Source organism: Hemiscyllium ocellatum, chromosome 1, assembly GCF_020745735.1.
Source record: "Hemiscyllium ocellatum isolate sHemOce1 chromosome 1, sHemOce1.pat.X.cur, whole genome shotgun sequence".
NCBI lineage: Eukaryota > Metazoa > Chordata > Chondrichthyes > Orectolobiformes > Hemiscylliidae > Hemiscyllium > Hemiscyllium ocellatum.
Window position 1 is genome coordinate 97,116,131 of NC_083401.1, and position 27,678 is coordinate 97,143,808.

Genomic DNA, 27,678 nt, shown 5'->3' on the forward strand with positions numbered 1-27,678 from the left:
ATAATGAAGAAAAAAAAATCAACAGGCATTTGGAGAGGCTCAAGTTACATGAGCATAAGAAGTACATATATGTAAAGGCAGATTGTGCTGGACTAATCAAACTATATGCTTTGATTAAGTTACAGACTCACAGAATTGTTATGGTACACGGCTACAAAGATGTTCATCATCTAGGTAGTGTCCTGCAGTCAGCATCACAGTGAAGCAGTACAGACATCGAATCTTGCTCTCAGCATCACAGTGAGGCATTGCATAGAACCTCAGTATGCAAACACCAAATGTCACTACATAGTGTGATTTTCCTGTCCCCAGTGTTGCAAAGGATGGGACTGGTCTCGTTGCTGCGGAACGCTCCAAGAGGTTGGACCATTCCGTATCACCTGTCTTTTATGAATAAATTTGCAAAGAACCACATCTTTGACCACACGTCCATCAGGAAGTTATCAGCATGTTGCATCCTCGAGACCTTGCAGGAAAAGGAGAGGTGGATCTTATCAGGTGGTTCCCTGAGCAGACTGTCAAAGTCATTAGCAGAATGTCTCATCATCAGAACATTTCCACAAGCATTGCTTGGCTGGTGGTGAGGAGGGCATTGCCCATCAAATCCTTCATATACACCCAGTCAGTCAGTGCCACTGTCCGCTGCCCTTGAAGCGGTTCCAAGGGGATCTCCTTCTGGAACGTGCCTTTGTAAAGGAAGTCTGAAGATAGATGCAGTGGTTCTTATCAAGGCTTGCTCCAAGCAGCTCCATCATCCAGGGCTGGGGGCTGTATGGGCTGTTCCCAGGATGCACACTGCATCTGGAGGACCTTAACTTGCTGAAAGATTCTCCTTGGTCTGCCCAAAACAAATTGGTCTTCCAGTGGAAAAAAATTGATTTCAACCAAGTGTTACAGATACATTCCAAGATCCAGGAATATGTGCTGAGGGACACACCAAAGCTTTTGAGTTTGTTGTAACTATTGAGAAAGTCAAACTCAATGTTTGCTTTTTCTTTTCATATGCAAAGACTGTATAGACCTGAACACAGAGTCCTATGTGATAGAGCTTCTTGGACAAGCCCAGACAAGAACCACTGCATCTCTCTTCAGATTTCCTTTGCAAGGGCACATTCCATCAGGAACTCTGTGACAGTCTCTACCATCTCACAGCTGCTTCAAGGGCAGCATGTGGTGGCACATACCAACTGGGCATACATGATGGATCCGACGGTCAGTGCCCTTCTCACCATCAGTCAAGTAATGTCTTGGTGCTCATTGGAAAGTTCTGGTGATGAGGCATTCTGTGTATGAATAAAGTATATTTTTTCAATTTAAAAAATTCTGGTAAGAGTGCCCTGTGTTCAGCAGTGAGGCATTCTGTGAAGAGTGAGCTATATTAGGAATGGTCAACCATTAATCAGAAAAAAGATAGCAAGCAGATAATCAGGAAAGCCCCAGAGTTCTTCTCGCTCAAGAACAAATTTTCTGTATTAGAAAATGGTGAGAGTGATGGCTCCTTTGAGGAATGCAGTTAGAATCCAGCTGCATGTAAGGAGTGCAGTAAGAGGTGCTAAACTATGGTGGTAGAAGATTCAATGGAGAGAGTATACATAGGCATTTCTGTAGCCACAGATATGACTCCATGATGGTATGTTGCATGGGGCCAGATACCCTGTTTGGCTACAGGGTATTCTGAAGGGAGATGGTGAACAGTCAGAGGTTGTGGTTCATATTCGGACCAACAACTTAGATAGAAAGAGGGAGGAGGCATAGCAGATTAAAAAACAGTACCCCAGAGGTTGGATTCTCTGGATTACTCCTGTGCCATGCACTGGTTAGTCTAGGAATAGGGAGACAGAAGAAATCTATGTATGACTGAAGATTTGAAACATAAGGGAGGGCTTTAGAATACTGGATCAGTGGAGGTGGGAAGGTGGGACCTGTACAAGTCCAAGGGATTGCACCTGAAGCACCAGTCCCTGAGTGAAAAACTGTCCCTGCACCTCTCCACTAAACTTTCCCCCTCTTACCTTGAACCTGCACCTTCTTTATAGTTGAGCTTTCCACTCTGAGAAAAAGCTTCTGACTATCCACTACAAGTGAGGCAGGTAGAGGGATCCTGAATTTAGTATTGCAAGAGACTCAGTTTTGGCCTTGTCTATCAGGTAAATGGTATGTACTCCCTGTATGAATGAGGAGAAAGGCTATAGGGAGGATGGGAAAACTCACTACTGCATTGTGGTCCAGGAGGCCACCAATAAGAGAGACAAGAGGTCATGTTTGGAGAATATCAGAAATTAGTAACAAAATTAAAGAAAGCATTAAAGAAATGAAAGAACTTTCAAGGGTTATAATCTCTGGATTATTGTCCAAGCCACATGCAAATTGACACAGAAATAAGATAATTAGGGAAGTAAACAGGAGACTAACACTCTAGTGTGGGCAAGAGGGGTTCCATTTCATGGGCACTGGCAACAGTACTGGGCCTAGAAGGAACTGAACCATTGGGATGAGCTCCATCTGAACCAATCTGGGTCCAGGATCCTAGCTGAACGGCTAAATAGGTGGTCAGAAGACTATAAATTGGCAGAAGAACTCAGAAGAGTTTATTAAAGTTTCCAGAATGACTGAAAACACAGTGTATGGAAAGGCTCAGGAATCAAAATTCAGGCATGTTTGATAAAGGGATAGCAATGAGAAGGGAAGCAGTCAATGCAGCACAACGGGTTTTGTACTTAAATCACTCAATATATAAAACAAGGTAAATGAGCTTATAGCGCAGATTGAAATTGGCAGATTCAATGTTGTGAGTATCAGAGACATGGCTGCAAATGGGTTTTGGGCAGAACTAAATATCCAAGGTTATGCGCTCAATCAAAAGAACCCATAAATGGGCAGAGGGGAAGTGGTCACCTTCTTAAAAAGAAATGAATAAAAACAATAGCAAGAAGCAATGTCGGGTCAAAGGCATAGAACCTGCACAGGTAGAATTGAGGAACCACAAAGGAAAAAAAGACTCTGTGGGGAGTTGTGTACAAGCCTCCTCGCATTAGTCAGGGTGTGCGGCAGCAAATAAATCAGGAGATATAAAAGCATGTTAGAAAGGGACTATTATAATAATCCTGGGGGACTCCAATATGTAAGTGGACTGGGAAAATCAGGTTGGTAGCAAACCTCAAGAAAAGGAAGTCGTTGAATATCTATGAGATGGTTTTTATTTTGCAGCAGCTTGTGGTGGAACACATTAGGAAACAGGCAATACAGGATTTGGCAGCGTGTAATGGGGCAGACTTGATTAGGGAACTTAAGATGAGGGAATCCTTCGGGGGACAATGATTACAACATGATAGAATTCACCCTGCAGTTTGAGAGGGAGAAGCTGGAATCAGATGTAATGGTATCAGATGTAAAGGTAACAACGAAGACACAAGGGAGGAACTGGCCAGAGTTGTTTGGAAGGGAAGCCGAGCAGGGAAGATGGTGGAGCAGCAATGATAGGAGTAACTGGGGTTAATTCAGGAGCCAGAGCAGAAATTCATCTCAAGGAAGAGGCATACTAAGGGGATGACAAGGCTGACAAGGGAAGGCAGGGATAAGATAATAACAAAAGAATAGCAAACAATATGGTGAAGATTAGTGGTGAGCCAGAGGATTGGGAAGCCTTTAAAAAACCAACAAAGATCAACTAAAAACATAATAAGAGGACAGAAGTTGAAATATGAGGATAAGCTAACTAGTCATGTAAAAGACCATTTCAAGAGCTTTTGTCGATATATGAAAGGTAAGAGAGAGGCAGGAGTGGACATTGGATCTTGAAAAATGAGGCTGGAGAAGTAGTAATGGGGACAAAAGGAATGGCAGAGGAACTGAATAGGTACTTTACATCAGGCTTTCACACGGAAGACACCAGCAGCATACCAGAGTCAGGGGCAGATGTGAGTTCAGCAGCTGTCATTAAGGAGAAGTACTGGGAAAGCTGAATGGTCAGAAGGTGGATAAATCACCTGGACTGGAAGGACTACCCCCAGGGTCTGAAGGAGATAGCTGGGGAGATTGGAGAGGCATTGTTGGTGATCTTTCAGGAATAACTAGAGTCAGGGAGAATCCCAGAGGATGGAAATGTGGCTAGCATTACAATTCTGTTTACAAAGGGAGGGAGACAGAAGACAGGAGACTATAGGCCTGTTCGCCTGACCTCAGTCCTTGGTAATATTTTAGAGTTCATTATTAAGGACTAAATTGCAGAGTACTTGGACGTGCATGGTAAAATAGGTCGGAATCAGCACGGCTTGGTAAAGGCAGAGATCATGCCGGATCGGTCTGTTAGAATTCTTTGAGGAGGCAATGAGCAAGGTAGACACTGCAGAGCCAGTGGACAAGATCTAGTTCAGGATTTTCTTATGGTTAACATAGCATTCAGGTTAGGAAGGTATATGCAATGTTAGCATTCTCTTCAAGGGAGCTAGAATACAAGAACAGGGATGTATAGCTGGGATTGTATAAGGCTATGGTCTGACCACATTTAGAATACGATAGAGTCATAGTGACATACAACATGGAAACAGACCTTTCAGTCCAACTCACCCATGCCAATCAGGTTTCCTGAACTGAACTAGTTCCATTTGCTTGGGTTTGACCCATATCTTTCTAAACCTTTTTTTAATTTATGTAGCTGTCCAAATATCTGTTAAATGTGGTATTTGTACCTGCCTCTGCAACTTCCTCTGGCAGCTCATTCCACAATTGCACCACCGTCTGCATGAAAAAGTTACTCCTCAGGTCCTTTGTAACCTTCCCCTTCTCATCCTAAACCTATGCCCTCTAGTTTTGGATTCCCTCACCTTTGAAAAGATACCTTGGCTCTTGGCCTTATCTATGCCTGTCATGATTCTACAGGTCACCCCTCAGCCTCTGATGTTCCAGGGAAAAATCTCCCAGCCTGTCTAGCCTCTCCTTATAATTCAAATCATCCAGTCCAAGTAACATCTTTTGTAAGCAGGGCTGAGCTCCGTATGTAAGGAAGGATATACTGGCATTGGAGGGGTTCAGAGAGGTTCATAAGAATGAGCCCAAGGATGAAGGGCTTTTCTATGAAGCGCTGTACTCGATGGAGTTTAGAAGGTGGAGGGGGGGATCTCATTGAAACTTACAGAATACTGAGAGGCCTGAATAGAGTTGACATGGAAAACATGTTTTCAGTAGCAAGAGAGTCTAGGACCCAAGACATTGCCTTAGAGTGAAAGGACAGCCCTTTAGAACTGAGATGAGAAGTTTCTTCAGCCAGAGGGTGGTGAATCTGCGGAATGTTTTGCTGCAGAGGGCTGTGGAGTCATCGAGCATACTTAAGACAGAGTTGGGTAGATTCTTGATTAGTAAGGGGATCAAAGATTACAGGGAGAAGGCAAGAGAATGGGGCTGATAAACATATGCAAGAAAGTGAGGACTGCAGATGCTGGAGATCAGAGTCGAAAAGTGTGGCACTGGAAAAGAACAGCAGATCAGGCAGCACCCGAGGAGCAGGAGAGTTGATGTTTCGAACGTAAGCCCTTCATCAGGAATGTTATGAAGACCTTATGCCCGAAATGTCGACTCTCTTGCTCCTCGGATGCTGCCTGACTGGCTGTGCTCTTCCAGCACCACACTTTTCGACTCTGAAAAACAGATGCCATGTTCAAATGGCAGAGCAGACTCAATGGGCCAAATGGCCCATTCTGCTCCTCTATCTTATGCTCTTATAGTATTGATGATCACAAGTGAGTTGTATGTTGATGAAATGGAAACCTATTCTGTTAATGAAATCATCTGCATTATGAAATGGTGCTCTCAGTGTAATATCTGTACAGTCTACAGCTCCCTGCATCTGGGGGAGGCCAGCTATATTGGCCAAAGCCTACAACTCAGTATGTAACATGGACCTTGTCACAGGAATGTGAGAGGAAGTGGCACAAACTGCGACTATAACAGCCTCAATATGTTTATAGGTAGAGGATTGAGGGGATCCCACACAGGTTCCCAGTTGGAAGCAGCCAACTGCATGCAAAATCTGGAGCAGCTGTCACTTTGACAGCCCAGGGCATGATGACCCTTCAGGTCGCAGGTCTGGGTCCAATGAAATACACACTCTGTGACAGTGTCCCAGCATATCTTCAGCCTGAAGCAACAATACACGTCAGTTTTCTGAAAGCAATAGCATCAAAGAAAATGGACTCCGAGCCTCCTGTACATTCTCCTGACAAGATTTGAGAATATTATAAAACAAGGTGTAAGAAATTGAACTCTCTGTCCAGCAATGGATTTTGTGTTTTCTTCAGATGGCACTAATTTGTCTTGGCTCTAAATGATGACTGGAAGTTTCTCACTATGAATCTGTCATGGCTGTGCTGGGAGTACTGGATGCTGTCAGTCAGTTTTGTCACTGGAAGTACCACTCTAGGAACTACCTCTGATAAGCTCACCTTAACAGGCATTCCGATAGCAAGAGCCAGTCCATCTGTATTTGACAATGTCGTGACAAAATACTAACCAATAAATAAATTGCAAACCCACTGGAATGGCATATGTCATGTTCTACCTCATGTTCTGCTTGAAACTATGAGACACTGGCAATTATCTCAATCAAAATGTTTCATTAGAACTTTGTGGTACCACACAAAAGACAGTTTGAATTGCTTTGGTCTCCACTTGCACTGTGTGGGGCTTATGTCTGCCCACATAATGTCTTAAAGCTGCAACATTATAGTAAGATTCTGTCTGGAATTAGACTTATTGTAACAGTAAGAAAAATACAGCGTGCTGCACGAAGCAGGAGTATTTTCAGAAAAATAGAGAGTTAGTTTGCATTCATTTTATCACCTCCTTTCAAAAACACATTTTACAAAGGATTATTATTCCAAAGTTCATGCAGCTAGGAGGGCATCAGAGTGACATATCTCAGGTGGATGGTTAGGGGAGGGGGGAGCTTTGCCAGGGCTCCAATCTTTCCCTTCCACCAATAATCAAACAGTTGAAAGGGGCATTATGCATTCCTGACTTTGCAAAAAGAGCCAGGGCTGACAGAAGAACATTCCTCAATATCCCTGCTGGTTGTCAGCTGATAGTATCCCAGCTCACACTTTTAATACCATATGGTCCTACCACTGGCTTACTGACAGTCACAGCATGGGAGATATTCACTCCTTGACCAGGAGACACCCTCTTTGGTTCCAACATTCCTACATTCCCACAGACAGGGAGCACTGTAAGTGACGTTGGATGTCCATATTACCATGGCATTTGACATGAAATCAACCCAGGGTAGCAACTATAATCCCACAATTCTGGCAGCAATGTAGTGCTTAATAAATATAGGCACCATTGTCATCACTGTTACTTTTCACTTTTTAATCTAGCAACCTTACAAATACACTGATATTATTATCCAGCAACCTTACAAATACACTGCTATTATAAGTGTATGATTTCATTGCATGGAGTCAGATGCTCCCAACATAGAGTGACCTATGTCACAAAGCAGGAGTATTTTCAGAAAAATAGACAGTTAGTTTGCATTCATTTTATCACCTCCTTTCAAAAACACATTTTACAAAGGATTATTATTCCAAAGTTCATGCAGCTAGGAGGGCATCAGAGTGATATATCCCAGGTAGATGGGACACAAAATCTTTAGCAAATGTTCCATCCATCTATACAAATGCTCCCTACCCCTACCCCATCCCCCAATACCTGGTTAATTCTTCCTCTGCAAGCACCTCAGATATATTTGTATCAAATCACTTGTTTGTTGTCTTTGCTCAAGTGTTCATTTGCTAAAAATATACAAGGTCAATCTATCTAGTTAAAAAAGATCTTTACATCTTATATGACTCAGATACACCCAACGGATACAGGACATCTAATGCAGTTTGGTTAACTGCTTTTATAGTGAGCATTATCAAACACACACTTTAACCACACCCTCAAATAGATTAAATTGACAAATAGGAATTAATCATGATCCTCAAAAAAACAAATGGAAGTAAACTTTTGAAACTTAGGACAAACTAATTCATCTAATCATCTAATTGCCCACTTCCTCTCTCATCACCAATATTCTGCAATCATTTTAGAAACTTCTGACAAAAAGACTTCAATTGTCAAGCTCCTTGTCATACTTCCTCAGAGAGCCGTCACAGATCCTCCTTGGAAAGTCCCAAACTCGAGCATTTTCCCCCGTTAAGCGTATATCAATGCAATGATACCTCAGTTTGTAACCTGCATTGATGTAATGCATCAAGTACAGAAACTCATGAACCAACCACATAAATAAAACCATTACACTGCTTTGAGAAATATACCATGTATTCACAAACAAACCTCTCAACTGCTTCATACTGTTGCATTAAAATGCTTTCTTACTTACTGGGACTAATGCTCCGTCTGATGGGGGAAGGACTACGGCTTCGAGAAGTCTGTAAAAACACAAGATAAATTGTAAGCTCTCAATCTTACAGCTGTGAAATAACTGTTCATTTTCACTGCATGAAACAAGAAATGTTTTAAGAAAATGCAAGGAGCACAGTCAAGAAGGCGCAATCATCAAACCTACCCAGTGCAGCTCAAGATCAAGGCAAAGGACTTATTCCAATTCTCACTGATCCTCAGTGGAGCCTCCTCGCAGACATTAGGCAAACCACAATAACATGTTAACTCAAAATCAATGACCATTATTAATAGATGGGACTGACAGCTAAAACATACTTGATGTGTCATTACTACAACTTCCAGCAAAATAGTAGAGGCAGGAGTGTTCTCTGGATCCATCATTTTCCTGAAATGGTTACCTCAAGAATTGTATCAGCAATGCAAATTAAAGCCCGAAAAACTGTCGAATAGGCCATGGTCCAGGTAATCTGCATTAATGCTCATCCCCTGTGGGTATTCTACTCCCAAGGTGGAATTCTCTGTTTCTTCAACACAATGGTCTTGATTTTAAGAGGGTTTCTTTTCCTGGAGGCATAGAGCCAAGCAAGTACAGGTCACAAAATTACATACATAATGTTTTGCAGATCATGAGATTACCAGCTTCTTAGCAACTTTGCTGGTGGCCAACTCTGGCATCAGTAAGGTTCCCTTAAAGATTTTAAAGATCTCAGTTCAATCACCCTTCAAAATCATAAACTCAAGGGTATACAAATTAAATTTATATACTTTCCCCTCACAATTTAAGTCTTTAAAGATTTTTAGTGAATCTGCACAGTACTCCTTCAAAACCAATATATTCTTCCTGTCATCTTCTGCGACAACTTTGTATAAATGTGCTTGCTCTGAATGAAATATTGGATAGCTCATAGATAACACGTGACATCTTACTGATATATTGATTGGGATTCTGTCAGGTCAATGGGATCTCTCCAAACAGTCAGAGAACCAGTTGAGAAACCCCGTCTGTTCTCTGAGAAACACCCAATGGAATAAAGTGTCTTTCAGACACATAAACAGTCACCATCTGACCTTCCTCAAGGTTCAGATCCCTGCCTGGGGTATGTCCGAACTATCAGGAACTGTGGGCCAGTCAAAGGCTCGCAGTTCACCATGCTATTAGTGTCAGAGGGATACAGGTTGTTCAGCAGTAAAATGCATTTCATTAAGGTGAGTACGATACAATGCGATGGATGAATTGGGGACACTGTTTCTAAAGCGCAAACTTCTAAAATGTATGCTGGCTGTATCGTAATTACATCACCAACACTTTAAGTGCTGTTTCTAAGCACAACTTTTCTGTAATGTGGGTTTTCACCGGATCAAAACAATCGGGTTTTGGAAGAACTACCTGTACGTGGCTGATAACAGCACTGTAGCAATTTGCATTTTAAATGTTTGCATTTTAAAAGTGGCAAATGGGGATTGTCTGTGTATTGAAATGGGTTTACTGATTAACTCATCAATATTTCTGGAGCCAAGATTTCTTTTTAAACCATTTTGAGACTGGGAGCCCCGGGTTGATAATGGAGGTTTGTTTGCACTGAGACAGTTTTATGCTCGAACAGAGTAAACATTGAGGAGTATTAGCTTGCTTTCAGGATATAAGAGTCAGGAATTGCTTTTGGTTTGCTCAGGGAAAAGATTCATGCCTTGGAAAGTATTTGGTTTCAGTTTGCAGAAGTCTGGGTTGGGGTTAGTCATGTTTCTCCCATATAACATGATTTATAATCCCAGTCAAAAGCAGGAGTCCAAACCATCCTTGCAACTACCGACACTCCCAGCTGAGGTAAATTTAAGAAACTAGATTTGAAAAACACAATTAAATCTACATTAACAATGTCTGATAATTAAAGACCATCGCTGTAGAGTGTATGAGTCATAGCAATCATCATTTCAAAATAACCTACCAGTGCACGGGCTGGACTGGTAGAGCGAGAGCGGGTTGGACTGGAACTTCTGCTTTGGCCTTTACTTGGCGACCACTGATAAATGAAATTGCAAAGGTTACCAATAAAATTGGAGACATTTACTCTTTGGTGCATAAGGTGCATATGCACGCAGCCATGCAACATTCGAGAAACCCCATATACATTTAATCATGCTCTACCGAATGATTTCCGAGCTGGTTCAGACATACCACACACAATACTCAGGTGTCTGTGCAGGAACAACAAAAAATGAGAGAGAATGCTGCTTTTACTATAAGGTCTGAACAATTCTATTGTTTTGTGGAAATGGAGTACAATTTTGTGAAAGCTGCCAGAAAATATTCACTGCCAAATGGAATCGCTTTTTAATTGTATGATTTCAGGAAATACTTCTTTGTAATGTAGTCACCAATTTTATGGAAAGCAATATAACAAGGATATGTTTACGTGGAAAAGCACATGGAAGATATAGAGTGTAGGGAAATAGATGGTGACATCTTGAAAAATGTCCATAATACAGAGGAAGAAGTGCTGGATGACTTGAAACACATAAAAGTGGATAAATCCCCAAGACCTGATCTGGAGGTTGGCTAATGTGGGGCCACTATTTAAGAAAGGTGGTAAGGATAAGCCAGGGAATTATATACCGGTGAGCCTGGCATTGGTGATGGGCAAGTTGTTGGAAGGAACCCTGAGGGACAGGATGTACATGTACTTGGAAAGGCAAGGACTGATTTGGGATAGTCAACATGTGTGTGGGAAATCATGTCTCACAAACTTAATTGAGTTTTTTGAAGAAGTAACAAAGAGGATTGATGAGGGCAGAGTGGTAGATGTGATCTATATGGACTTCAGTAAGGCATTCGACAAGGTTCCCCATAGGTAACTGGTTAGCAAGGTTAGATCTCATGGAATACAGGGAGAACTAGCCATTTGGATACAGAACTGGCTCAAAGGTAGAAGACAGAGGGTGGTGGTGGATGGTTGTTTTTCAGACTGGAGGCATGTGACCAGTGGAGTACCACAAGGATCAATGCTGTGTCCTCTACTTTTTGTCATTTATATAAATGATTTGGATATGAGCATAAGATGTAGAGTTAGCAAGTTTGTAGATGACACCAAAATTGGAGGTGTAGTGGACAGCAAAGAAGGTTACCTCAGGTTACAATGAGATCTTGATTAGATGGGCCAATGGGCTGAAGAGTGTCAGATGGAGTTTGATTTAGATAAATGCAAGGTGCTGCACTTTGGGAAAGTAAATCTTAGCAGGACTTATACACTTAATGGTAAGATCCTAGGGAGTATTGCTGAACAAAGAGACCTCGGAGTGCAGGTTCATAGCTCCTTGAAAGTACAGTCACAGGTAGATAAGAATAGTGAAGAAGGCATTTGATATGCTTTCCTTTATTGGTCAGAGTACAGGAGTTGGGAGGTCATGTTGCGACTGTACAGAATATTGGTTAGGCCACTGTTGGAATATTGTGTGCAATTCTGGTCTCCTTCCTATCGGAAAGATGTTGTGAAACTTGAAAGGGTTCAAGAAAGATTTACAAGGATGTTGCCAGGGTTGGAGGATTTGAGCTATAGGGAGAGGCTGAATAGGCTGGGGCAGTTTTCCCTGGAGCATCAGAGGTTGAGGGGTACCTTTTGGAGGTCATGAGGGGCATGGAAAGGGTAAATAGACAAGGTCTTTTCCCTGGAGTGGTGGAGTCCAGAACTAAAGGGCATAGGTTTAAGGGAGAGGGGAAAGATATAAGAGACCTAAGGGGCAACTTTTTCATGCAGAGGGTGGTGCATGTATGGACTGAGTTGCCAGAGGAAGTGGTGGAGGCTGGTACAATTGCAACATTTAAAAGGCATCTGAATGGGTACAAAGAACAAAGAATAAAGAAAAGTTACAGCCCACGAACTGACCCTTCGGCCCTCCAAGCCTGAGCCAATCCACTTCTAATGTCTAAACCGGTTGCCCAATTCCTAAGCACCTGTATCTCTCTGCTCCCCCCTACTCATGTATCTGTCCAGACCCATCTTAAATGAATTTACCATGTCTACCTCTTCCACCTCTGCTGGCAACACGTTCCAGACACCCACCACCCTCTGTGTAAAATACTTGCCGCATGTATCCCCCTTAAACTTTTCACCTCTCACCTTGAAAGCATGACCTCTCGTTATTGAATCCTTCACCCTGGGAAAAAGCTTATCTCTATCCACCCTGTCCATACCCTTCAAGATTTTGTAAACCTCAATCAGGGCCCCCTCAATCTCCTTTTTTCTAATGAAACCAACCCTAACGTAATCAACTTCTCTTCATAGCTAGCACCTTCCATACTAGGCAACATCCTCGTAAGCCTTCTCTGCACCCTCTCCAAAGCATCCACATCCTTTTGGTAATGTGGTGACCAGAACTGTACACAGTATTCTAAATGCAGCCGAACTAAAGTCTTATATAATTTCAACATGACCTGCCAGCTCTTATACTCAATACCCCTTCCGATAAAGGCAAGCATACCATATGCCTTCTTGACCACTCTATCTACCTATACCCCTTCAAGAGTACAATGGACCTGCACTCCCAGATCGCTCTGCTCATCAACTTTTTCCAAGGCTCTTCCATTCACTATATAATTCGCTCTAGAATTAGACTTGCCTAAATGCATCACCTCACATTTGTCTGGATTGAATTCCATCTGCCACTTCTCCGCCCAATTCTCCAGTCTATCTATAATCTCCTGTATTCTTTGACAGTCCCTTATGCTTTCTCCTACTCCACCAGTCCTCCTGTCATCTGAAAACATGTTGATCATACCAACAATGCCCTCTTCCAGATCATTTATGTATATCACAAACAACAGTGGCCCCAGCACTGATCCCTGTGGAACACCACTGGTCACCTTTCTCCATTTCGAGAAACTACCTTCAACTACTGCTCTCTGTCTCCTGTTGCTCAACCAATTCTTTATCCACCTAGCTAGAACACCCTGTGCACCATGTGACTTCACTTTCTCTATTAGTTTATTAGTTTACCATGGGGTATATGAACAGGAAGGGTTGGAGGGATATGGACCGGATGTTGGCAAGTGGGATATCTGGTCGGCATGGAGGAGTTGGATCGAAGGGTCTGTTTCCGTGCTGTACATCTCTATGTGTATATGGTAGTTATAAATGAAATGGGTCTCATTGTCTCAAAAACTCAAGCATGGAGAGCTGCTTTGAATCCAGGACCTCCATTGCAATAATAGAGGGGCTAACATCAGGTCAGCATTAAGACCTTCAATGCAGAAAGGAGTGAAAAATATTTCAGTAGGCCCTGTATAGTCACAGGTTTCCAAGCTGTTATCAGTATTAAACAATTCTCTGAAGCCAGCATAAATAATCCCAATGGATTCTGCCTTCTTTTTTGGCGATCTCCAGGCAGCTCCATGAAACCTTCCACTGGTTGTCTCCAAACCAAACATTTCTTTGACCTGTTGTTCCCTGACTGGTTGCTCCTTCAATATTTGTGGCATGCCTGTCTTTTCTTCCCTTCTGTCCTCCGAAGAAGCCTGAGGTCAACATTCATGTTCAAGAGTTAGAACTGTTGATTGTGAAGAACTTATGTATTCTCCTGATAGGTACAAGTTATATTGAAAAGCAAAACACTGTGGATGCTGTAAATCTGGGACAAACACAGAAAATGATGGAGAAATTCAGTAGGTCCTGTGGAGAGAGAAAAAGAGTAAATGTTTCAAGTGTGACTCTTGTTCAGAACTGCAGCAGTACAGGACTTGACAATCAGTGCAAAGGTCTTGGTAGGGTTGCTGGTCGAAGGGGAGCTGGGAGTGGTGGGGTGGGGTTGGGGGGTAAAGCCATAGAGCAATTTGAAATGTAAGAGTCAGATTTATAACCTACAATCTGTTGGTCTGTTTTAACTGTCTACTTTTAGCTGTTCCTCAACAGCTTAGCCAGCTCACCAGAGCGCCTCTTTTTGTGAATGCTTCTCCCTTAGCAATGATAGTGTCATTTTCCATCAGGGCTGGCCAGATGTGATAAACCACCAGCGGTGCAGTGAAATCTGAGTCATAGCTGCGGCGATACCTGGAGGGATGGAAAAAATGGTTATTTACTTTAAAATGCTACATTCACAGAAGGTGCAGTCTGAATTGTGCAAAAAAAACCCACCTTACAATAAATCTGCATAATAAACACTTGCGAATGTATGGTATTCTTGTGTAAATATTTTCATTTTCTCTCTTGTTTCCATTAAAATGCTATGTGTTGAATGTTTTACTAGTTTAATTGTCAATCTTGATTCAGTTGTGGCTCTATCACCTCTGGGTCAGGCAGTTGTCCATTCAAACAAGCTACAGCTCAGAAACTGGAGAATGAAACCTACACTGACACTCCAGTGACATATTAAATGCAGCTTATGCTGTTCGGAATCCCGATTTCTTGTGCTAATGAGATTTTAGAACTACCATAGCATGATTTGAAAAACAGCAGGGCAGCCACATTCCTCATAACCTTCTGCCACTGCTTGTGTTCTGGCTGTTATCTATCCCTCAGACATCACCACTAAAACAGATTGCTGTGTTAAAACTGTGTGGTATATTTCCTTACATTACACCTCATATGTCAGCAAAGTTCAAAGTTACTTCATTGGTTGTTGGAGCATTTTGGCTTGTCCTGAGTTTGTGAAAGAACAATTCTTTCTTTTACTTCCTAACTGTTTGTGGCTATAACAACACTGTTAAGAATGGAGAGACAAACTGAAATATATAATTGCATTTGGGGAAAACGTTAAGTGAGCAGATGAGTTCTGTGTACTGACCTGAGTGATTTTTAAAGTTAAAAGCCTCCCCAATAAGATGACATTTCACCATGTCCTTCACTTAATTTAATTAAAATTAATTAAAATTTTAATTTTAATTCCTTATGTTTCACAATTTCTTCACGCAAGTGGTAATTTACCGACTGTCCCTTGCAAAAAAATGCCAACACATTCTTTGTTAAATTCCATAACTTTCCATTCATTTCTGAGCTATTAAAAACAATCAATTTAAAGTTAAAGATGTCAATTATTTTGTTCAATATCAAAACAGATTAAGGTAGGAACCCAAGGTTTTGATGCACTTTAATGCTGAAAAGAGAATTGCAAAGATCAGTCCTGGGCCACAATTACTTACAAAAGAATATTAATGATTTGCATGATATCCTGTCACTAAGTTTACAGATGACACTAAAGTAGATGCTTTGATGGCAATGTGCCTTTAAGAGAGTTGTTCTGTGCTGTTTCTCTTGCAGACAGATGTTATCACAAAAGGTTTCAAAATGTCTCCTACAGCCAGGCAGTTGGTAAACAGCTTTTGAGTTCTTCTTAGGTTTTCTTTAAATAATGAGTGGGCAGGGTCAGGGCTTACATAGAGCCAGGAAGTATTTTAGTTTTACCTTCATTTAGGAGAAGCTTTCTGCTGGCAGCTAAAGTTGACATCTTAGACAGTGAGGATTCCTCTTAAAAATCAAAAGAGCCAGATTGTTTCTTTCTTCTGGACTGGAGAAACATGGCACGTGATAATCATAACTTCTATAAAGTTATGCCAATGGTTTCTTTTGCTGCATGTTAACTGTCTCATAGGAATAACGGGTGGTGATTAAAGCTTAGTGGTGAAGCAATCAAATTATATCTGGAACATAGGGCCTTACACTGGTCTTTAAACAAAAATAAAATTTAGGATCTATGGTATCTCCTTAACGTACTTAATGTCTGGTCTAAAATAATGGGAAGACAAGTGGTGAGGACAACATGAAGTGTCTATGAAGAATATAGACACATTAAGTAAGGAGACAAAAACCTGGCAGATAGAATATAGTATGAGGAAATGTGAGGTTGCGCACTTTGGCCAGTAGAACAGGGGAGCTGAAAATTATTTAAATGAAGAAACAATGCAAAACGTCACAGCACAGAGGAATCTGGGGGTGTCCATGCATGAATCACAAAAAAGCTAGCATCCAAACTCAGCGGGTCATAGGGAAGACAAATGGAAAACTGACATTTATTTCAAATGGAATGATGTGTAAAAATAGAGAGGTCATGCTAAAACTAAACAAGTCACCAGTTAGATCTTACTCAGAATCCTGTAAACAGTTTTGATCCTATAGTAAAGGAAAGATATAATGGCATTGAATGGAGGTCAGGGAAGGTTGGCGAGGTTGAATCTGTCTTATAAGGAAGGGAGTTGGGATTGTACTCACTGGCTCATTGAAGCTTAGAGAGGATACATTACTGAAACCTATAAGATTTTTAGTGGGCTTGACAGGGTGGATGCAAACAGGTTGTCCCTCTTATAGGACAGTCTAGTACCAGAAGGCAAATTTCAGGGCAAAGGGTCACTCACCTCACAGGGAGGAGTGAGAATAACTAAATAAATCAAAAAATTATTTTCTCAGCCCTGAATCAATTTAACCAAGCTGCCTCTACAGCGCTCCATGGTAGAAAGAATTCCAGATTCACTGCCCTCTGACAGAAAGAAATTCCTGCTCAAAATGCAAAATAATTAAAATAATACTGAAAAAAAAGAGATCATCTAAGTGACACATCATGAGTCTACAGTAATTCAGAAGCCCAATAGCTTCATTTCATTAGCAATGCATGATTAACATCAGCTTTCCAGAATTGCTTCCTTTTAATTTTACTTTTACTGCAGAAAAACTAAAAAGGGGTCAGTTAACTCAATTAGACAGGCAGGAGGCTGGAAGAACACAGCAAGCCAGGCAGCATTAGGAGGTGGAAAAGTCGACATTTTGGGTGTAACCCTTCTTCAGGACTGGGGGTGGGTGTTGGGGGGAGCTGCAGATAAAGGGGGGAGTGGGGGCAAGGTGGTGAAGTGGGGATAAGTGGAGACAGGTAGAGGGCATGACCTGGTTGGTCAATGGGAGGAATGAATCCAGTTGATGGCAGGGAGTAGTAGAGGGGAGGGTGAGGGGCTGAGAAAGGAGTCAGGGGAGGGAAGGGAGGCTATTTAGAATTGGAGAACTCAATGCAGGCTGCCCAGGTTGAAGATGAGGTGTTGTTACTCCAATTTGCGGCTTGGGTTACCTCAGTTGGCTGGATGGCTGGTTTGTGATGCAGAGTGATGCCAACAGACACACCAGTTGAAATTATCATGATGGATTCTCCTTCTCAACCTCTCCGCTCATCTGAGGCATGGCGACCCTCAAGATAAACCACTACTAGTTGTCTCTGTCTGCCTGTCTGCTTCTCTCTCTCTCTCTCTGTCTAATGAGAGCACACTCCTATGGTCCAGTTGGACTATGATGACTACTTTATTGCAGAGAAAGTAAAAATTAGATTAATGCATTGTTTCCCCCTTAAAAAGAAAACTTAGAGTCTAGAAACAATTGTTAGCCATCTAAGTAGATAAACATTGACATATTTACAGTGTAAACCTTGAGGATTTTCACTGCACTCCCTTTATGGTAAGTGTATCATTTCTTGACAGGGAGACCAAAACTGCATGCAATACACCAGGTAGGTCTCACCAAGGCACTGTATAACTGCAACAAGACATCTTACTTCAGAATTTAAATTGCCTTGCACTGAAGGCCAATATACCATTTGCCATCTCGATTGCTTGCAGGCCTGTGTGTCTATTTGAATAGGATCTGAGTGTCCTTCACACCAGCCATTGTACATCCATATTTCCTGATACACCAGTATATAAATAATATCCTTCCTTTCTGTTTTTCACACTAGTGTGCACCTTCATATTCAGTCAATTGTACCACACCTGCCATGTATTTGCCCACTCACTCAACTTATCTAAATTACCCCGAAATCTCTTGCAACCTTCGCTTCATCCAAAATCTCACCCAGTTTTGTGTCATCAGTAAATGTGGAAACGTTGCATTTGGTTCCCTCATCCAAGTCATTGACATATGTTGCGAATAGCTTAGTCTAAGCACTGATCCTTGCAGTACCCCACTAGTCACTGCCTGCCACTCAGAAAAGAATCCATTTATTCCCATTCTGCTTCCTGCTTGTTAACCAATTCTCAACACATGCCAATGTATTCCCTCCATGATCCATATGCTTTAACTTCAGCTTAAAGTATCTCAAAACTATCCCATTGGTTACTCTGAAGCTTTTGTAATTAAAATTAAAATGTAAAAATTATATTAATCTATTAAGACTCTTTCCTTCTCCAAAATGGGGACAGTCCTTCTTCAACTAGGATACCATTCATGAACTTTTGACATGCATAGTCTTCTTATGAATGTAATATCTCTGACATGAAAATTGGTTCCCTAAAAGACATGCTTTTGTCAAGTATCTTAGACATTCAGAAAACGTTAAAGTATTTTACAGCAAGTTGGTGCTTCTTGAGTGTAGCTACTGCTGTGATTTCGGGAAATGGCGCAGCAACTTTGCACAATGATGCATTACTTTGCTCATGCTTTCTCGAGATATGTCAGAGGCTACTTGCTGACTGGAAACACTAAGGTTTAGTTCATTTTCATAACTAGAAGGCGACTCTCACTTTTTCTCATTGAAGAGTTCACCATCTGCTGTGAAGGCAATACCAAGTGGAGGCTCCAGTGTCTGCATGGCAAAGGCTACACGACACACATCACGGATAAAACTGCTGATCAATATGAAGTCGACCTCAGATGGAAGGGAAATCTTTGGATTGATGCTCATGCTGCGGATCACATCCTGTTGAAATACAGGGGTTTTTTAAACAGGTTATTCTATATTTACACATGTCTGTAAGTCCACTACAAATATTCCAGATAATTGATTACAATGTGGGTTCCAGCTCCAACATCACAGCACGATCTTTAAGGTGGGTGCAACCAGTGATCGCTCTGCAATTTTAGAAAACTTCGCCAAAACAGGCTAGACTTTCAGTGGGTAGATTCCTAACACTTTTAAGCTTTGCTCATAAGACAATTCCACTTAGTACCTGGGATCATCCTAGTGAATATTCTCAAAACTTTTCTTTCTCCATTAATGGGATGTGCATGTTCATGGCTAGGCCAGCATTTATTACCTATCCTAATTGCCCAGTGGTCAGTTAAGAGTTAACCACATTGCTGTGGTCTGGAGTCACATGTAGACCATTCCAGATAAGGATGGCACTTTCCTTTCCTAAAGGACATTAGTGAACCAAATGGGTTTTTCTGACATTGATGGTGATTTCATGGTCATCCATTGACTCTTAATTCCAGAGTTTTATTGAATTCAAATTCCCACCACCTGCCATGAACAGAACATTTCCTGGCTCTCTGGATTAATAGATTAATGATAACATCACTAGACCATCACCTTCCTTATCATACCAAGCTATCTGCCCAGATTCTGAGCCCTAAGTGGACTCCTGCTGAATTTACACTGGGGATAAATTGGTAGGTGTGTGTATTTTCATGGATATTAGATTATGTCAAGGCAACTGGCATACTGACATACAGTACTTGGGTGACAAACAGTTTTCTCTAAACCTGCTTTTCTATGCATTAAGAGAGATTATGAGAGAGCTAGTTTATATAAACAGAACCAATTTAACATGTTAATGGCCTACTTCTCATCCTATGTAAAGTTCATCCCAACCATTCTGGGCTCATTATCTGCTTTCTCTCACTGAATGTATCTCTTCAAAGGAAAACTTGAGGCTGTTAAGTAACAAATAACATTTGCACCACCCAAGTCACAGCTACGTCCATCTCTAACAAGACAAAATCTAACCATTATGCCTTGGTGTTAAATGGAATTACCATTGCTGAATGCTCCACCATCAGGAGGTTACGGTTGACCAGAATTTGAACTGAACTAACCATATAAATGCTGTGGACGCAAGAGGAATACTTCCTTACTTTTATACTTCATTCCCTTTGAAATAAAGGGCAACATTCCATTTGCATTCCCTATTACCCACGGAACTGGAATGTTAACCTTTTGTGATTCATGCACAAGCCTCCCAATTCCCTGTGTGCTGTACCATTCTGTTGTCTTTCCCTATTTAAATAATATTCAGCTCTTCTATTTTTCCTGCCCAAACGAACAACCTCACCTTTCCCATATTAAGTTCTATCTGCCAAGTTCTTGCCCATTTACTCAGCATGTCCATATCTCCTATGTAAACTGTAAACTCTACGACATCTTCACCACTTCCTGCCCATCTGCTTTTGAGTTGTTTGCAAACTTGGCGATTGTAAATTCATTTCCATCATCCAAGTTATTATATTTCTAGCCCCATTACTCGTCCCCTTGGCACTCCATTGGCTACAGGTTGCTGCCCTGAAAAATGTCCCTTTACCCAAAATCTTTGTCTTCTTTTAGTTAGCCAATCTGCTATCCGTGCTATAATACAACCCTTAACACAATGGACTTTTATCTTATTCTGTGACAATATGTAGGGTTTCTTATGTTTTGGAAATAAAATGTATTGCAAACGTTGGTTTATCTTTAACAGTATGATGGAATAAATTATACAAATGTGACACTTGATACACGTTTTTGTTTGTTTTCCTTCATACATACATCAATACTGGACTGAACATCATAGAGATCCTGGTTACGAATGATATAATCGATTACAGCTTCATCCAGTGACTCTGGTCTGTGGTGAGAAGGAGAAAGTGTTTTCCGTACCCGCAGTTTAAATTGTCGGAAGGCCATTTTGGCTGCTTGGAATGCCTCCTATGTTAATGGAAACAAGATTCAAATTAGAAACAAGAACCTGTACATTTTTGTGTGTGTGTTTTTATTAAGATGTTTTCATACTTTTCTTAATATTGCATTTTACTGACTTAAGCCTGCAGTTCAATCTGGTATGTGTGCCCATTTGTGTGCTATATTCCTCATAAGAAATAATATAAAATTAAATTGCATTTCATTTGAAGGATGAAAATAATCTTTATACCACTGCCATAATAGAATAATAAATACATTTTTCTGCTTATTCCCTCTGTGCTAAGTAGGAGTGTTTTGCTGTGTACGTGGTGTAATATGGCTACTTCAGGTGGATGGGATGGCTTTCACAGTGTGCAGTCCGCAGATATTCATTGCCTAGACTTACACAGGAAGAATTGTACTAAGGTGAAGTACTAGAAGGCTAAAATAGCTATATCTGGAGAGTTACCACTACTAGAGAGAGAAAATGGTTCGGTTCATTATAAGTAAACTGTTCTATTTCAATGGTTCCTTGCCCTCTTATTGAAAGGCTGTGAAATTATCTTATGTTAAAAAGATATTTTCCAGTAATCACAGCGCTTCTACAAAGCAGAAGGCCTAAACTAACCCATTTAAAAAATGCTACATTTAAAGATACAACAACTGTGTAGTCAGTTATTCTTTGTTATGTCTCCCTGACACCACACCATGAATGCCACACCCCCCTCAACTATTGCTTTGAGTTGACATCCTGGAATTAATGGCTGGTGCATGTCAGTTCTGAAAGCATTTGAAAGCAAGTTGTCTACCCAGTTTGAATATTGTCTAGGATATACCCAGCAATGAAAATGCTGCCTCAAATTGGGAAAAAAATTGCTTGCATCGGATAGAATTGGTACAGGAAAGATGTATCCCTCCCATGAGGGATCCTGCCAATCAGGAGCTGCAAGGTCTGTACTGCCTTTCATTATTCATAAATTGTGGCATTCATAACATCCAGGTTCCAATTCACAATAATTCCCAGCAGTCAATGACCAGATTCATTGAAAAGTTAAGACAGGAATCTGTGAACTGTACAGCACCAATTTTTAATGGAACAACAAAACAAAGCCTCACATTTTCTACAACACCTCATTGTATTACCATGTTCCAACTTTTGTATTATAGATATTCATAATTGGATCTTATTACTCAGCTCTGCACCAAATAGGACTTGAACTTTTGTCTCAAAATTTGAGACCCTACCAATACACAGCATTTTCTCATTTTGACTTAAACACCTTGAATTGCTTCGTTACAACAATTGGTACTTTCCTTTCTTCATTACCCTCTGACTTTTTGCCTTAAGTAGTCCGGCTGTCACTTATGTACTAGCTCTTTTCCCAGTCTCCAACCTTGAACATCTCCCCACTCCCTTGATGATGGAGAAGTGAAAATGAACGTTGTCCACACTCTGAATAAAACCAGAACCAGCTGCAGAAATACTGCTGTCTGCACTGCCACCCGGTGCTAACATGTGTTACTGCATCAAATATTAGAATGACCTTAAAAGTTTCATAGTCGTTGGAAAAGGACTTTTCTCCACCTTATCAACAATGATACAGTTACTTGCCTCACAAAACTATTGTAGCATATCCACGTGATGTATGATATTAGGCACATTTACACTGGCCCTTTTCCAGGCCCAAATTACCTGCAAATCTAAAATTACAAGAAATTACAACACAAACGTTCAATTCAGCCTAACCTGTCCATATTGCTTTTTTATCCTCCACAAAAAGAGTGAACCTAATCATGTGCAGCCAAATTCCTTTATTCCCCCTTCCTTCAAACACCTATTCAAACTATTCGTAAAAGTTGTCATGTTCTCTGCTTTATTTGCAAAATCTAGGAGTGCATTCTACAACTGCAACCACCTACAACTTCAAAGCATACTGAGCATTTTTCTTTTAGTTTTATATCAATGTCCTCTTGTTCTGGACTGTTCAAGCACTGGAGATTGTCTTTTCTATTTCTGCCCATTCTTCAATAAGTTTTAACACCTCTCTCAAAGTATCTGTTAATCCCCAGGATAAGTTTCCTCTCATACTTCTGAGAACAAAGATGCAGAAATGCAATGAGAAAGAGGGCAAATTGTTGTCACATGTAAACTGAAAAAATATCTATGGGTGATACTGCTGAGGGGATGCATGTAGTTAAGGAAGAGGAGGGGATTATGGACAGATCTTTAAAGTTTTATAGAGGTAACAGTATGAGAACTTGCAGAGAGGCCATTATTGCAGATAATCTGGCTATCTTTGAATAAGTCAGATTGGAACCAAGCAAAGTAAACCCCTGTGGGTGTGCCAATAGAAGAACAGCTTTGGAGGAGGGTGATGTGGTCATAATGCACAGGATATCAACTGTGACCAAAGAAAATGTTGGAAACACTCGACAGGTCAGGCACGACATGTGAGCAGTGAGATACAGAATAATATTTCCGATCAGTTATCAAAGCACATAATTTGCAATTATGGTCAAGCCAGTTCAGAGCTAAGGTAGGGATAGCAACCTGAGAGATATTATATTCTGGGTCCCTTCATTAACTCACTCACAAATGCTTTATGTTTACTCGCCCATAACTCCTTTACTAGCCCACTCACAAGCGAACAGTGTTCCCACTTCATTCATTCATAACTTTCGACTATAATACAGTTTTATTTATTCATTCATAAAACCACAGTTCTGTAGTATATTTTACTATCATAAGATAATCCAAATTTAAAACAACCCTTTCTAATCAAAACAACTCTTTTAAACCCATTACTGCATTTTCACACCTTATCAGCCCTTGCTACTTCTGAATAAGTGTAGCATACAGTACTGTACCATCCCCACCAACATGTCTCCTCAAAAGCTTATAACATTAATCAGTTCTTACCAACTATCTCCCAGACCTAAATAGATTGAAGAACGCCAGACAGTTTCCCCAATTAATATACACTTGTTAAATACCTTTTAATTGGGCCTTTATCCCTTTAAGAAACTAACTGTCAGTACAGCGCTCATGTGAAATTGCATGAATGAATGAAACTCACACCGGCAAACACTCAACAAATCTCACAACTCATCTGCAGTAATCAGTTTAGTATCCTGCATTCTGTTATTAAGTACAGGTACAATTTCTAACTTATTTATAGCATACAGGCCGAGAATATTTTTACTAACATTTATTAATTTAAAAAACAAAAGGACTAACACCTCTTAATAATGCAAGCAGATCAGACAAATACTCTTAATCTCATCAGAAGTATCAGCCAACACTTAGCACATTTTAACCCATCTCCTGACTCCCAGGACAGAAGCCCCTCAAACTTTTGCATTATAGTTAAAGTAATGTAACACCATAGTAATGGAATTTTAATATATGTAAGAGCTGTGTATAAATAGGCCAAAGTAAGAATTGTACTTCGGGATTCTTTTGCTGCCTCAAACTTGTGCTACTTGCGATTGTTGAATGAAGGAGGCTTTACTCACCACTCTTTGATTTCAGTCGCTATTTGAACACAATCCCACAAACCTGACGGGAGAGATTCATTCACATAATTCCTGGAGGGATGGGCACATGTTTGGGAGGTGAAGCACTCATCTAATGTAGCTCTTGAACCTATTACCAATTAAGAACCTATCTATCTCTGTCTTAAATGCACTTAATGACTTGGCCTCCATAGCCCTCTGTGGCAATGAGTTCCACAGATGCACCAACCCTCTGGCTGAAAAATATTCCTCCTCATCCCAGTTTGAGAGGGTCATCTCTTCACTCTGAGGCTTTGCACGTAGGTCCTAGTCTTTCCTAGTAATGGAAACATCATCTCCACATCCAGTCTATTCAGGACTCTTGGATCCCCCGATCCTTCTAAACTCCATGAGTACAGACCCAGAGTCCTCAACCGCTCCTCAGATGACAAGCTATTAGTTCTCCAGATCATTCTTGAAAGGATCCACTGGACTCCCACCAAGTGTCCTTCCTTGGATACTGGACCCAAAATTGCTCACAATATTCCAAGTGCAATCTGACCAGAGCGTTATACAACCTCAGCAGTACCTTTCTGCTCTTGAAATGAGCACTAACGTTGCATTTGCCTTCCTAACTGTCAACTGAACCTTCATGTTAAACTTAAGGGAATCCTGTATTAGGACTCCAAGTCCCTTTGCGCTTCAGATTTCTGAAGCTTTTCCCCATTTGGAAAATAGCCTATGCATCTATTCTTCCCACTAAAGTGCACAACCTCAGACATTCTCACATTGTATTCCATCTGCAATTTCTTTGCCCACTCTCCTAGAATGTCCAGTCCTTCTGCGGCCTCCCTGTCTCCTCAACATTTGGTCCTCCACTTATCTTTATGTCATCTGCAAACTTAACAACAATGTCCTCTGTCCTTGATCCAGATTGTTAATGTATAACATGAATAGCTGTTGTACTAACATGGTTTTCTGCAGAACTCCACTTGTTACCAGTTGCCTTCCTTAAAAAGACCTTTTTATCCCTACGCTGTGTTTTCTGCTAGTCAGCCAATCTTCTATCAATGCCAGTACTTTGCCCCTAAGCACACGGCATCTTATCTTATTTAGCAGCCTCCTGTCCAGCACTTGTCAAAGGTCAAATAAGATGATGTAAATTACAAAATTCAGAATCATCATTCAGCCTGAACTGTCTCTGCTCACATCAGCCTCCTCCAATTTCCTTTCACCTCATGCAATGAGCATATCTTTTTATTGCTTTCTCCCACACATACTTCTCTAACACAACCTCAAACATTGACGCAATTTTATTCAACTCCCTATTATAACAAATTCCGTATTCTCATTACCCTGAGTAAAGACATTTCCTCTGCATTCTGATTGGATATATTTGTGATTCACTTGAATTTTATGATTTCTCCTTATCACTTGTCCATAGTAGAAACCTCTTCCCTCTCGGTATCCTATTGAATAATTTAGACCTCTATCTGGTCATCTTTCCTTTCCTTATTAAGTTTTTCTTGAGACTTGTACCCACTCAGTACATGTACTATTCTACCAAATTGAAGCATGTTCAATAGAATCCATACAACATGGAAAGAGGCCATTCAGCCTTTAGAGTCGGTACTGCCCCTCTGTAGCGCATTCCACACAGACTCAGCCCCCATCTTATACCCATGCATATCCATGGCTAATCCACCTAGCCTGCACATCATTAGACTGTGGGAGGAAACTGGAGCACCCAGAGGAAAACCATGCAAACATGTGGAGAATGTGTAAGCTCCACACAGTCATCCACAACTGGAATCGAACCCAGGCCTAGCACTGTGAGGCTGCAGTGATAACCACTGAGCCACCTTGCTGCCCCATTTCCTCAGCAACTCTGTATCCTTATTGCAATATCGAAGTCAGGATTTTCTACTTACTGTTGTGGCAATGAATATTATTTTTTGCACCATCTCTAGATCATCAACATATCGTCTGAGGAGATTTTGTGCATTCAGACGTTCATTGGCATAAAGATCATTGAAGCGGGAAACCAATCGAGCATGACGAGAGGCACTAGTCAGTTTGCTACTGGTCGGTGAGTGACTGATCAGAGAGGAAAAAGAGATGGGAGAACGACGTCCTAAGATTCTAGAAGGGAAAATAAATCACTGGAATTACACATGTCCCAAGGTAAAAATGGAACAGCACTCAGAATTGCAATTATAAATAGCCTGTTTACATCATTTTCCAGGCAATTGCTATTTCTTGAAGGTGGGGTGCAAGAAAACAAACCAAATTTGGGCACTTCACAATGATTCTCTCTATCCTTTCTCATGGTCAGAATTTTCAACATAAATATTGTGGCATTTTTAAAATACATTTTAGATTTGAAACCTTGCTGCTTTCATTTTTCTCTGTTGCCTTATTCTGTGGGGCTATTTCTTCAGCATCTGTGAATAAACTGATTATACAAAACAGGTTTATACTTCTGATACGCAAAGAGCAGAAAGCAAACTTTTCCACCTTGTCCTTTGCTTGATTCAGAGGGCCACAATTTCTTATTATCATTATTTATAACAAAAACATAAACACCATTCTTACATTTACAATTTGGCCTCAAATAGACAATGGAAAAAATTATGCCTCAATGATTAGACTTGCAGTGCCTTTGACTTTTTTTTAGTTATCAATTGCTTTGAAACTAGTAATGTTGCAATATACACAATTGTCTTTTGGATCTCATCCAGCCAGCCTCCATAAAAAGCGACTCATGTTCATAATGATAGTAACCGGGATAAGGAGAAGGCAATTTGACAGGATTCTTGCTTCTGACTCCTATCCAACCTTGCTGGAAGTGCACTCAAGAATAGGGTGATTATACAATCAGCTATGATGCCCATGTCATCAGATAACCTCCTTGCCCATGGTCATGCACCATTCACCTTGAAACATAATGGACAAGAAAGGAGAGGAAGGTATTCCACTTTTAAATGTTTTAAAAATTGATTGGAAAACCACACAGCTTATTTAATACTTGAGTACATTATCACTTTTAAATAGTTTTACTAAATATGTCATTGAACGTTAACCTTGGCTTTCATTTGTACATCTCAGTTTGAGTGTCTCAGCACTCATGTCTAATATTATAACTGGGCCAACTGAGAATAAGACAAC

At 40.7% G+C, this 27,678-nt stretch overlaps 1 protein-coding gene across 1 annotated transcript in view; it reads right to left on the reverse strand.

The window, feature by feature from the left end:
- Positions 1 to 8,107: 8,107 nt before the first annotated feature.
- The window catches only part of spata18 (spermatogenesis associated 18), a 61,557-nt gene continuing 41,986 nt past the window's right edge, over positions 8,108 to 27,678 (reverse strand). The window contains exons 8-14 of the mRNA XM_060824458.1: positions 26,442 to 26,644; positions 20,884 to 21,042; positions 18,884 to 19,059; positions 14,321 to 14,444; positions 10,350 to 10,424; positions 8,381 to 8,429; positions 8,108 to 8,232 (exon numbers count right to left, since the gene is read on the reverse strand). Coding sequence (XP_060680441.1) covers positions 8,108 to 8,232; positions 8,381 to 8,429; positions 10,350 to 10,424; positions 14,321 to 14,444; positions 18,884 to 19,059; positions 20,884 to 21,042; positions 26,442 to 26,644 — 911 coding nt within the window. The remainder of the gene's footprint in view (positions 8,233 to 8,380; positions 8,430 to 10,349; positions 10,425 to 14,320; positions 14,445 to 18,883; positions 19,060 to 20,883; positions 21,043 to 26,441; positions 26,645 to 27,678) is intronic.